A 12,669-nucleotide genomic window follows, 5' to 3' on the forward strand; every position below is an offset into this window, starting at 1 on the left:
CGTAAAAGGGGGATGAAGTCTGTGAACCCCACGGGGGCCAACCTGCTCGCCTTGCATCCCACCTCGGCCCTTAGAACGTAGTAAGCGCTTAACAAGTACCACCGTGATGATGATGATGATTAACGATAATAATGTTGATATCTGTTAAGCGCTGACTCCGTGCGGAGCACTGTGACTCCCTGGGCCTCGGTTAACGTCCTCTGTGAAAGGGGGACGGAGGCCGTGAACCCCAGGGGGGACGAGCTGATGGGCGCGCATCTCGGCGCTCGGAATGGGGCTGGGCACCCAGTAGGCGCTTAACGAATAGCACGAGGATGAGGACGATTTCTTGGAGGGAGGGAGGGAGAGAGGGAGGGAGGGAGGGAAGGAAAGAGAGAGGGAAGGAGGGAGGGAGGGAAGGAGGGAGGGAAGGAAAGAGAGAGGGAAGGAGGGAGGGAGGGAAGGAAAGAGGGAGGGAAGGAAAGAGGGAGGGAAGGAAAGAGGGAGGGAAGGAGGGAGGGAGGGAAGGAAAGAGGGAGGGGGCGGTGCCTCTGAAAGAGGCAGGCGGCCCCGGGGCCCCGCCTTTTCCCCGTCCCCCCATCCCCCCTCGGGCTCCAACCGGGGGCAGGACCGGACGGGAGAGGGCAGGAGCGGAGCCCGGAGGCCCCCCCGGAGGAGAGGACAGGGCAGGACAGGACAGGACAGGACAGGACAGGACAAGACAGGAGAGGAGAGGAGAGGAGAGGCCGATGGAGGCGGCGGCGGCGGCAGCGGCGGGGCCCGGGGGCGCCGGGGGCCCCGGGGAGGAGTCGGGCGGCGGGGCCCGGGGCAGCAAGCGCGGCTCGGGGGTGCGGACCCCCAACGACGACGACCCCAAAAACAAACCCAAGCTGGTGAGTCACGAGCGGGGGGCATCCAACAGGAGGCCCGGGGGGCAGCAGAGGCCCGGGGGGCAACAGGAGGCCCGGGGGGCAACAGGAGGCCCGGGGGCATCGGGGGCCCCGGCGAGGAGCGGTTGGCCCTGGGGGGGGGGGGATCGGAGGCCCCAGGGGGGCATCGTGGGGCCCAGGGGGGGATGGGGAGGCCTAAGAGGACCGGGAGGGACGGAGCGGGGTGATGGGGGGCGGGGCCTAGGGCGGGGAGGAGAGGAGGAGGGGAGGAGAGGAGGAGGGGAGGCTCCCCCTCCCCGGGGGGCATCACCCACCCTGCCCCATCTCCTCCCCCGCCTCCCTCCCAGCTCCTAATGGCCTGAGGGACGGGGGGGAGAGGGGAGGGGAGGGGAGGGGAGGGGACCCTGGGCCGGCAGGAGGAGGAGGAGGAGGAGATGGCGCTCAGACCCTCTTCCTCTTCCTCTTCCTCTGCCCTCGGCCCTTCCCTGACCCGCCCCGGGCCCAGGCCCACGGCAGGGGGGCAGAAGGCAGGGGGTTAGGGGGCAGGGGGGCAGAAGGCAGGGGGTTGGGGGGCACAAGGCAGGGGGTTAGGGGGCAGAAGGCAGGGGGTTAGGGGGCAGAAGGCAGGGCCCGGGGCCTATTGACCCCTGACCTCTGGCGAGGCGTGAGGGTGTCAGGGGGCCGACCCAGCATTGGATTGGGGCGGGCTTGGGGGGGGACCTCCTCCACCTCCTCCTCCACCTCCTCCTCCACCTCCTCCTCCACCTCCTCTTCCACCTCCTCCACCTCCTCTTCCACCTCCTCCACCTCCTCTTCCACCTCCTCCACCTCCTCCAACTCCTCCACCTCGCCCGCCGGAGCTTCCTCGTCCAAAAGTTTCCTTCCCCCTCGGCGAGCACGTGGGGACTGGGGAAGAGGGGCGCTCCCGGCCCACCCTCCCCCTCGCTCACTTTGACAGCCCACGCGGGCATTCGGTGGGATTCACTGAGCTACCGCTATGTGCGGAGCACTGGCCCGAGCGCTCGGGATGCACCATCCGGCCACGGATAGAGGAGATCCCCGCCCGGTGATGGGTTCCCGGCCTAAACGGGGGAGACCGAGGGCAGAGCGAAACGAGACGACATCGTCGAGCCGAATGGAATCGAGGAGATGGACGCCCCGTTAACGAAATTATTAGGGCGATAAATAATCTGTACACCTGAGCACAGTGCTGAGGGGAAGGGAGAAGAGCAGACGGTGGGGGAGTAGCAGAAGGAAAGGGGAGGCTCGGTCTGGGAAGGCCTCCTGGAGGAGGCGAGCTCCACGTGGAAAAGTGGGCCCCGGTAGGTGCCGTCCCCGCCGCCGCCTTGACCCCGGTAATCGTTGAGGAATACTTAGATGGTCGCTCTCTGTGACCGTTGTACTTTCCCCGGCACTTATTGCGGTGCTCTGCGCACGGGAAGTGCTTACTAGATACGAAGGGCGGGGGGCGGGTGTTCGGTAGAACCGACGGATGAGGTCCCCGGCCTCGAGGAGCCGACGACCCGGTGGGGGAACTGGAGGACGAATGGCGAGTTCTCCGTCGCTCGTCTCTCTTTGCCCCCCCCCCCCCGGCCTTCTGTTCGCCCTCCTGCTTTGACCCGAAGCCCCCACCTGGGACCTGAGGCTTAATTCGTGGCTACCCCGGCGCTTAGAGGGGCATAGGGTGAACGCTCCGCAGATAGCGCCATTGTGCCTTTCCACAGATACCGCGGTTATGCCTTTAAACCGTAAGCCGGCGGAGGGCCCGGGCCTGGCTTAATGTGCGGTGGGCGGGGAACGTGTCCGTGGAGTGTGAGAGCGTACTCTCCCGGGAGCCTAGGACGGTGCCCCGAACTGGGTACGTGCCGTGGATCGGTCAGAGGCGAGGAGGTGAAAGAGCGAGGCCGAGGCGGCGTCTGCCCGGATTCACCTCGGGCTGACCTCGGCCACCAGACTCCGCGGTCGGCAGGCGTGTCCGGTTCCCGGAGGTAGCTGGGTGGCTGCTGCGGGACCAGAGTGAGACCCCCGGAGCGGCTCCGCTCTGTGTCCGACGGCTTTAAAATCAGAAAACCCCAAGGTCCCAAAGCGGGTCGGGAAACTCGGGTCGATTCCGTGGTGGATGTCGTCGCTTGTCGAGCGTTTTCAGGTGATGCCTGCCGAAAAGACGGGCCCCGCGTATTTGGGATGCCCCAGATCGATACTCAACGACAGTTGGATTTTCAGGTTTCGTGGGATACGCTTTTTCCACGCCTTTCAGTTTTCCTCCACAGATGTCCGACGGTAGGAGCCGTCGCCTTTCGGCGGAAGGGCTCGAAGCTGGGTGGCCTGGGTTGAGTCGTCCGTTGTCGATTTGGGTGGCCCTTTCGCAGAAGAATGAGGCCTTTGGTGACAGTGTGATCGGACGGAGCTACGTGGTTGAAGTTCTGGCCTTCTGAAGTGGCAGGGATCTGTTCATTCGGTCGTATTTATTCGGCGCTCGCCGTGTGCGGAGCACCTTTCTGACGCTCGGGACGGTGCACTCTAACGGTCGACAGGCACGTGGTGCGGCGGAACGACGCTCTCTTCGCTGTGGGTCCAAAAGGAGAACGACCTTTCTGGACTTGCAGATTTTACGTCGAGGAGAGGAGGCGTGACGACTCCGTCCGAGAAGAATTATGTCGGGAGAGAAACTGTCTGTGTAAGCAGAGGCGATCGAGGTGTATACTTGCCCGGGCTGTTTTGTACTGTTTCATCTTTTATGTGTGACACGTTGGAAAGGCAACTAGATATGTCTCCGGTCAGATCGCCTTTCCACCTGCCTCATTGGCTAGCTTTAGAAGGAAGCTTGTACATGAAATCTATCTGTCTCCAAGCTATCGTTATCCTTCTGGACAGTGTTTAAGATTTGGATCACTTCTCATTTTCATTTACGTGTCGATCAGTCAGTGGTATCTATTGAGCGCTTCAAGTCAACGGAACTTTTTTTTTCTTTTTCTTCAACTAAAAACCTTAAAACCTGAAAATATTTATCATCTTGAATATGCTTTGAGCCTACCTATTTAAAAAGGATGCATTCATTTGTGAATGAAAATGAGGTAAGCCTGCAAGAACAATGGAACACTTTCATGATATTTTGTTTATCCCCGGGAAACCCGCTAAAGAAAATAAACAGACACTGAGAAACATAAACCAATTACTTTACTACGACGACTACCGGGAACTATTTTGAGGCTCACCTCTGGATGATATCAAGAGGAGATAAAGTTTGGAGCCACAAGTTTTTTTGTCGGGATAAAGTCGAATAGGAACTTTACCGAAATACGTGGGTTTCTGTTTAAGAATAGTGTCGATTTTACTCTGAGTCTCTTGTGGGAGAAGTGACTGTGTTTGATCTGTCAAGTTGGTATCTACCCTAACATCTAGGACTTAATAAATGCCACAACTATCCAGGTCTGATTAATAAGGATAAGGTGTTATTGTATTTGGCTTGTTCTATGAGATGTTGAGGTCAACCAGTTCCTGCAGTGTAGTTGAAGAGGGAACCTTAACAGAAAGTTTTAGTCTTTAGATTTCAACTTGTAGGAGCAACCCCGGTATTGCCTCGGCAAAGGTGTGTGTCTGTGTGTGCCTTCTACTCCGTTTTCTTTCTCCCCACACCTCCGATTCCTTTTAAACTCCGATTACTTAAGCGTGCAAATGATGGAAGCTCTACTCTGTGTTCTTAGGGATGGGCAATTAGAACCTGGCCACTTGAGAAAATCTGGAGCGTGAGTAAGTTAGAATTTCATTCATTCAGCTTCAATTCATTCAATTTATTAAGCGCATACTGTGTGCACAGAGCACTATACTAAGTGCTTGGGAAACAGTAAATTAATAATAGACAATATAATAATATGTAATATATAAACAATAATATTGGGAATGACAATCCCTGCCCACATCGAACTCAGTCTGCAGGAGGGACCGGGGCGGGCAGAAACCGATGCAGACATAGATATAGATAAATAAAATTATAGAGATGGTGTGGGGTTGGGACTGGGGGGAAGAGCAAAAGGAGCAAATCAGGGCGTCAAAGAAGGAGGGAGTGGGAGATGAGGAAAAGTGGGGTTTAATCTGGGAAGGCCTCCTGGAGGAGATTTGCCTTCAGTAAGGCTTTGAAGGAAAGGAGAGTCAATGTCTGGAGGATCTGAGGAGGAAGGGCGTTCCAGGCCAGAGGTCGGACGTGGGCCAGGGGTCGGCCGCGAGAAGGACGCGATCGAGGCCCGGCGAGAAGGTGAGCGGTACCAGAGGAGCGGAGTGTTGTAGAAGGAAAGAAGTGAGGTGGGAGGGGGCGAGGTGATGGACTGCTTGGAGGCCAAAGATGAGGAGTTTTTGTCTGATATGGAGATGGTTAGGCAACCGCTGGAGATTTTTGAGGAGGAGCGTGATGTGTCCCGAACGTTTCTATAGAAAGATGATCCGGGCAGCCGAGTGAAGTATGAACTGGAGCAGGGAGAGGCAGGAGGTTGGGAGGTCACCAAGGAGGCTGATGCAGTCAGTCATCTAGGCGGGGTAGGATGAGTGATTGTATTAACGAGGTAGTTTGGATGTAGAGGAAAGGGCCGATGTTAGCGATGCTGTGAAGGTGGGACCGACAGGATTTGGAGACAGATTGAATATGTGTGTTGAAAGAGAGGAGTCAAGGATAACGCCGAGGTTGCGGGTTTGTGAGACGGGAAGGTTGGTGGTGCTGACCATGGTGACGGAAAAGTCCCGGGCAGGACAGGGTTTGGGTGGGAAGATAAGGAGCTCTGTTTGGACGTGTTAAGTTTGAGGTGACGGCAGGACAGCCAAGTGGAGATGTCTTGAAGGCAGGAGGAAATGCGAGCTTTAAATCAAGCTAGTTTTTAAGCTTTTTGAGAGTCCTGAAACAGTTTGATAAACTTTTCGATCGTGTTCATCGAGTGCTTGCTGTGTGCAGAGCACTTTACTAAGCGCTTGCGGGGATACGGTATAACAGATTCGGTGGACACTTTCCCAGCCCACGACAAGCTTACGGTCTAGAGCGGGAGACAGACATGAATATAAACCAATAGATTACAGTTCTGCACAGTTGAGTGCCGTGGGGTTGAGGGAGGAGTGAATAAGGGTGAAGTAAAAGTGAAGCCTGAGTAAAGGTTAAAACTTTTCATCTTTTAACAAACATTGCATAGCCTATATCTCATCTTCCTCCTCTTCCCTATCCCCTCAAAGCCTGCTTGCTGAAATATCTGACTTCTCAGAAACCCCCTCTTCCTTGGAAGGACTTTTCATGAACTAGTTCAGTATGACTTGTTTAAGAAATTCATTTTTATACTCTCCCTTCTCATTGTCTCACAGGAAGGTGGCCGGGACTAGAGAACACCCGACATTGTGCCGGCTACAGTACAGCAGCACTGTATTAGAGTCGAGAGGGCGTCGATCTTTAGAGTGCTAAACAAGCCAACCCTCCAAACCCATGACTTCAGAAGGCCGTCAAATGAGAGGGAATGGGGCAAAATCGTAGTTTCACAGGTGGAGGAGGGAAACAGCTTCCTGATGCTGCACGGGGGATTTTGGCCATCCGAGGTTCCCTTAGTCAGTCAATAGTTCTACTTATGTGCTCACTGTATGCAGAGCACTGTGGCCTGAATGCAGTAGAGGGGATTTTCAACTCTGCGCTAGGAAAGTATACTGGTATGCGTTCAGGCAGCGTGTGAATCTCTCCCCACCTATCAATCTAGATTCGTTATGTCGGCTTTGACTTTGAACATTGGGCATTAAGAGACACACAGAGGCACTTCTTACAGTTGCTAATGAATAACTAGTCTGCAGAATGAAGTGCAATGATTTAAAGGGCCCGGCGGTGAATTATTGGGCTATATAGTAGGTGTGGCCCTCTAGATCTGCTTTAGATGTTTCTTAACAAGGTGTAGTGTGTTTGGACTCATACATCCGAGTCTCAATTTAAGTGGTTCATCCTTAGGAACAAATACGTTGCTCTACGACCCTAAAATACTCCCCCCGCCCCAGACCGTGAGCTCGTTGTGGGCAGAGATGGCCTCTCTTCATTACTGTATTGTACTTTCCCCAGCGATTCGTTCAGTGCTCTGCCCGCAGTAAGCGCTCAATAAATACGATTGATTGATTACTGTGAGACACGTTCAGTTGTTACTGTCGTTCGAGAAGCAGCGTGGCCTAGTGGGTAGAGGATAGGCCTGGGAGTCAGAAGGTCATGGGTTCTAATCCCAGCTCCGCCACTTATCTGCTGGGTGACCTTGGGTAAGTCACTTCACTTCTCAGGGCCTCAGTTTCCTCATCTGTAAAATGGAGATTGAGACCGTGAGCTCCACTTGGGACGGGGACTCTGTCCAACCCGATTTGCTCGAATCCACCTCAGAGCTAAATAGAGTGCCTGGCACATAGTAAGGGCTTAACTAACACAGTAACGGTGGTGATAAGTCAACGGCCGTCCCTCCTAACACCTATGAGCAACTGACCTTCGCTGTTTCCTGAGGGAAACGGAGGCCGCAGAGAAGCCAGGCGTTCTAGCCATTGCCCATAATTGGTTAGCAGCGTGGCTCAGTGGAAACGAGCCTGGGCTTCGGAGTCAGAGGTCACGGGTTCGACTACCGGCTCTGCCAATTGTCAGCTGTGTGACTGTGGGCAAGTCACTTAACTTCTCTGTGCCTCAGTTACCTCATCTAAAAATGGGGATTAACCGTGAGCCTCACGTGGGACCACCTGATGACCCTGTATCTACCCCAGCGCTTAGAACAGTGCTCTGCACATAGTAAGTGCTTAACAAATACCAACATTATTATTAGGGGTAGAATTAGACCTCAGCTTTAGCCTACCAAAACTTTTCACAGTAAGGCGTTGAGGAAAATGTAAATACGGCACTGCAGACTCTCTGCCAGCCTAGCCTGATCGGAATGCAACTTTGTATGAAGTGGGCAGTTTGTTGTCTGAAAGGTTACAGAATAATCTCCAATGGGGACTCCACTCCCCCAAGTGCCGGGGAGAAGGGGTGGTGGTAAGGGTGCAGAAACGCCTTATAAGAGGCAGAGAGAAAGACGCCGACCGTTGTTCGCTACAGTTGCCTCCCTTTGAGTCGGCAAGGCAGATGTGCCGGGATGGGGATTTTGGTGGGCGGCCCACACGGTGAACAAGTCCTTGGCTTGCCTTGGTGTCCGAGAGAGGAATTTTGTGATTCGTCTCTCTCAGATTCGGGCCGTGCGCCTTTTAGGACCACAGCTTAAAAAAAGTCTGCCGAGTCCCTGAGCGAGGGCGGCAAGTGTCCGATCCTCTGCAGAAAAGTGGCAGTTGGGCCAGCTGTAGAGTGGGCAGGGGTGTTGCTGGCTCCTCCATCTCTCTTGGGGGCAAGTTGCCTCTGCCTCCGCTGGTCCAAAAAGAAGATCTCCGTGCGGAGGAGAGCAACTCGGAAACTGAGCCGTCCAGGCAGGCAGCAGACGGATAGGGAGGGCACAGATCTGGTCCTGGTCCTGCAGGGCACCCTCACTGGCTGCCGCTGGGCGCCCCGTCTTTCCAGGGCAGTTGGATAATAATAGCGATGGTATTTAAGTGCTTACGATGTGCCAAGCACCATTCTCCGCACTTGGATAGATTCGACGTAATCCGGTTGTCCCACGTGGGCTCACAGTTTTAATCCCCATTTTATAGATGAGGGAACTGATGCACAGAGAAGTTAAGCGGCTTGCCCAGGGTCACGGAGCAGACAGGCGGCGGAGCCGGCATTCGAACCCACGTCCTCTGACTCCCATGCAGCTAAACCGCGCTGCTTGGGTACCCGAGGAGGGGGGCGGGGAATGGGCTGTCACCCCGAGCTTGGCGTCTTCAGACTGAAGCCTTGTCCGGAGCCCGGGAGGGACAGTCCCACAGGAGCCTCTGGTAGCTGTGCCATGGAATGGCGGGCACGGGAAGCTGGGAAGTCCTAATAATATCACTAATCGTGGGATTTAAGTGCTTACTGTAGACCAAGTGCTGGAGTAGGTAGTCCCTGTCCCGAATCAAGCTCCCAGTCAAAGGGGGAGGGAGAACAAACAACTATTTAATCCTCATTTTGCAGGTGAGGACAGTGAACCCCAGAGAAGTTCAAGTTAAGATTAAGACGGTGAGCCCCATGTAGGACACAGCCTCCGTCCAACCAGATTGGCTTGTGTCTACCCCAGAGACATGGCCCAGGGGCAAGAGCATGGGCTTGGCAGGCGGAGGACATGGGTTTGAATCCCGGCTCCTCCACTTGTCTGCTGGGTGAACTCGGGCAAGTCACTTCACTTCTCTGGGCCTCAGTCACCTCGTCGTAAAATGGGGTTTGAGACTGTGAACCCCATGTGGAGCTACCTGATTACCTTGTATCTACCCCAGCACTTGGAACACACATAGGAAGCACTTAAATACTATTATTATTATTACAGTGCCTGGCACCTAGTAAGCACTAACAAATACCTTTAAAACAAAAAATTTACACCACTTCCCCGGGGTTTCTCAGCAGAAAAGTCACGAAGCCAGGTCTCTTGACTCCCAGTTCTGTGCTGTATGCACTAGGCCACGGTGCTTCCTACACACTGGGCCTAAAATTGAGATTTTTACACCTCCCCGTGCTGAGATTGGGGAAGTGGACCTTGGAAAAATCTCAAGGAGTGCCAGTTTGTCTTGAACTCTCAAGGAGCACAGATTTGGAAACTCGTTCTGATTTTTTGCATATGCGGGAATTTTCAAATCCAAACAACTTGGGGCCATTAAGATAGGCCTCTTTAATGGGATTGTTGTTGTATTTGTCAACTGATTAAAATGCGAGAATACAATACCCCATTAGGTTATTGGTTCTCTGGCTGGAGGACAGGGAGAAATCAATCCCATATTGGCAGCTCCTGGCTTTCAAAACTTGATCCAAGTATCACGGCACTGGGCTTGCTGTACTCCTGGGAACAATCAAGCTGTGCTTTTGTTGAATTTTACCTCGGTAAATCCTCTAGAGATTTTTTTTAGGGTGGGAGAGGAAACTAGATTAATCCACCAAGTGCAACCTAGTAGGCCGTTCTTAGGGTCCCTGTCTTTACTATGGGTGATGCATCTCAGGTGTGTTAAGCACAACAGCTGTTCTGAGTTAAGGTGATGCCCCCGAGGAGACCAGGAGTGAGCTCAGTTTTAGCCAAGTGATTGAGGAGGGACCTGTTGTGTGTCTCATCCCAGAACCAGGAAGCTCGCTTAGGTCAGAGAAGACTCTCAGGTATTACGATATTTTAAAGACTTTATATTTCTGTCTGCTGTTTTGTGATCGAAAGAAACCTTTGCCTCTCTGGCTCTCTTAGGGATCAGTTCTCAGTGCCAAAACAGTGACTCATAGGCACCCAGCCCTATTTTGTGGGCTTTGCTTGTGATTGTGGTGATTGGCCAGGGAATAAATATTCCCAGCCATCTAGGAAGTCGGTGGAACCTCCCTGTAGAGTGTTGAGAGAGTGGCTATTGGAAATTTTGAGTTAATGGAGGCGGGGAGTAGAATGGCATTTTGAGGGTTGCAAAATGTGACTCGTGCTGCAAAATTCCTCAATCTCAAAATGATTAACCTTTTTGGAATCATATATGGAAGGGCTGGGTATGTGTGTTTGAGAGGGGGACAACCCTGAGTTAGGTCAGAAACTAAAAAGAACTTAGCAAGCTGAGCTCTCTGCCTGGGTCCTTGTAAAACTCGAATTCTCAAAACTATGTTGGTTTAGAAATGAAATACAGTAGGTCCAGAAATGGAAAGGGGAAGAACTTTTTTTTTTTGGTCTGGAATATAGCTAACAAAGCATAATTTTCTCCTCCCCACAACTGTAGGAAAGTTGTTTTATGAACCTAGGGTGAGAAGCCCAAACTCTCCTGAAAAGGTACAGCCTCCCTTCTCTCTTTCATCTCAGAACCCCACGTGAAATTGTTGTTGTTCATAAGGAAAGTACTTGCCGTTGGAGCTGCAAAAAGCAAATCCAAATCACTTGACATGGGGTTGGGTACCCCAGTTCCTCATTCATTCCTGGCTAATTTACCCAACCCACTAAGGTGATGCTTTTTAGATGATTTAGCTCAGAGTAGTTAATGTCAGAGCTGGGCCTGTGCGTGTTTTTGATAGCTTTTGTGGGAGGAGGTGCTCGAGAAGGGGAAGGGTTGTTACTTTTCTGTGTACACAGCATCTAAAACTAATCTTAGTGACTCCTTGAGGTAAATCAGTGGATGGAATTGCACTGGATAAAAGGCAGGAGTACGGTTTTGCTACCTTCAGGTACTAAATGTTTTCACCAAAGCGCATGGTAGGATTTGAAGTACGAAAGCCTTCAACTGCTACTGCTACAAACAACTGCATCCGGTGCTGTGCCGTAGTTGTACAGCACAGTGTGTGTTTGTGTGCGCGTGTGTGTTTGTGTGTGGGGCAGAGGGGTGTAGGTACTCTCCCCGCCCCGGCTGGTTCCCTCGTTTTGTAAAAATAGGGTTGAGTCTGTTGCCTTGGACTCTTGAACAAGCAAGGAGACATAGCTTGGATTACTTCCCCGTACATCAACTGTATTTATAGTATTGTTTAAGCGCTTATTATGTGCTAAGCCCTGGGACAGATCAAAAATAATCAGGTCAGAGTGTGAGCCCCAGGAGGGACACGGACTGTGTCCAACCTCATTATCTTGTATCCGTCCCAGCGCTCGGCACACGACGCTCAAAAAGTACCGTGAAAAAAAAAAAATTTGGTGATTTGGCCAAGGTCACACAGTGGGCAGATCTGCGATTAGAACTCATGCCCTCTGACTCCCGGGCCGCCGCTCTTTCCACTGGGCCAGGCTGCCGCGTATTATCTTCCTACCAGGGCTCGGTCTGGTGTGCTCTGTGTTGGAACATGGGCCAGGAGGGTGCAGCTAACATCCTCTCGGATTTCCCGGCCAGCCCGTTGTGGATGACGGGGAACGATCTGACAGCCAGTGGCTTGGATTCCCTCGTGCAGTTGCTAATTTGGGGGCTAATGTCTATTTGAGGGTGGTGGTGGTGGATGATGAGAGTGTGAAAGTGCGTGGCCACAATGGAAGAGATTACACAATCTTCCCTGTTCTCTATGTTCACCTATTGTCAGTGTAGATCGGAAGGAAGGTCCCGGCAGTGGCAGACACTTATCACTTGTGTGACCTTGGGCAAGTCACTTAACTTCTCTATTCCTCAGTTCCCTCATCTGTAAAAATGGGGATGAAGACTGTGACCCCACGTGGGACAACCTGATTACCTTGTACTCCCCCCAGCGCTTAGAACAGTGCCTGGCACATAATAAGGGCTTCCCAAATGCCATTATTATTAGAGAAGCAGCGTGGCCCAGTGGAAAGAGCCCGGGCTTAGGAGTCAGGGGTCATGGGTTCTAATCCCGGCTCCGCCACCTGTCAGCTGTGTGACTTTGGGTAAGTCACTTAACTTCTCAGTCCCTCAGTTACCTCATCTGTAGAATGGGGATAAAGACCATGTGCCCCACGTGGGACAACCTGATTACCCTGTATCTACTCCAGCGCTTAGAACAGTGCTCGGGACATAGCGCTTAACAAATACCAACATTATTATTATTATTATTATTTTGTATTAGCTGTTTGCTTGCTCAGGAGTTGGCGTGTTAAAGTTGGGTGCCTGAGACTTGGTCATTTACCATATTTGCCCAGCCCTGGCGTGTTGTGGAAACACCAACCACTACGATCGAACTGCGGATCTCTCTTCCTACTTTCTCCCTGGAATTTCAGGGCAGGATTTGGGATTCAGAACTTGAATCGTGCCTCTCTTCCATTAACCCACATTAGGCATT

The 12,669-nt window shown here is 52.7% G+C and overlaps 1 protein-coding gene across 1 annotated transcript in view; it reads left to right on the forward strand.

Annotated features, from left to right (window-relative positions):
* Positions 1–728: 728 nt before the first annotated feature.
* The window catches only part of DIAPH2 (diaphanous related formin 2), a 692,146-nt gene continuing 680,205 nt past the window's right edge, over positions 729–12,669 (forward strand). Inside the window, 1 exon segment of the mRNA XM_029067298.2 lies at positions 729–872. Coding sequence (XP_028923131.1) covers positions 729–872 — 144 coding nt within the window.

This window comes from Ornithorhynchus anatinus, chromosome 6 (assembly GCF_004115215.2).
Source record: "Ornithorhynchus anatinus isolate Pmale09 chromosome 6, mOrnAna1.pri.v4, whole genome shotgun sequence".
NCBI lineage: Eukaryota > Metazoa > Chordata > Mammalia > Monotremata > Ornithorhynchidae > Ornithorhynchus > Ornithorhynchus anatinus.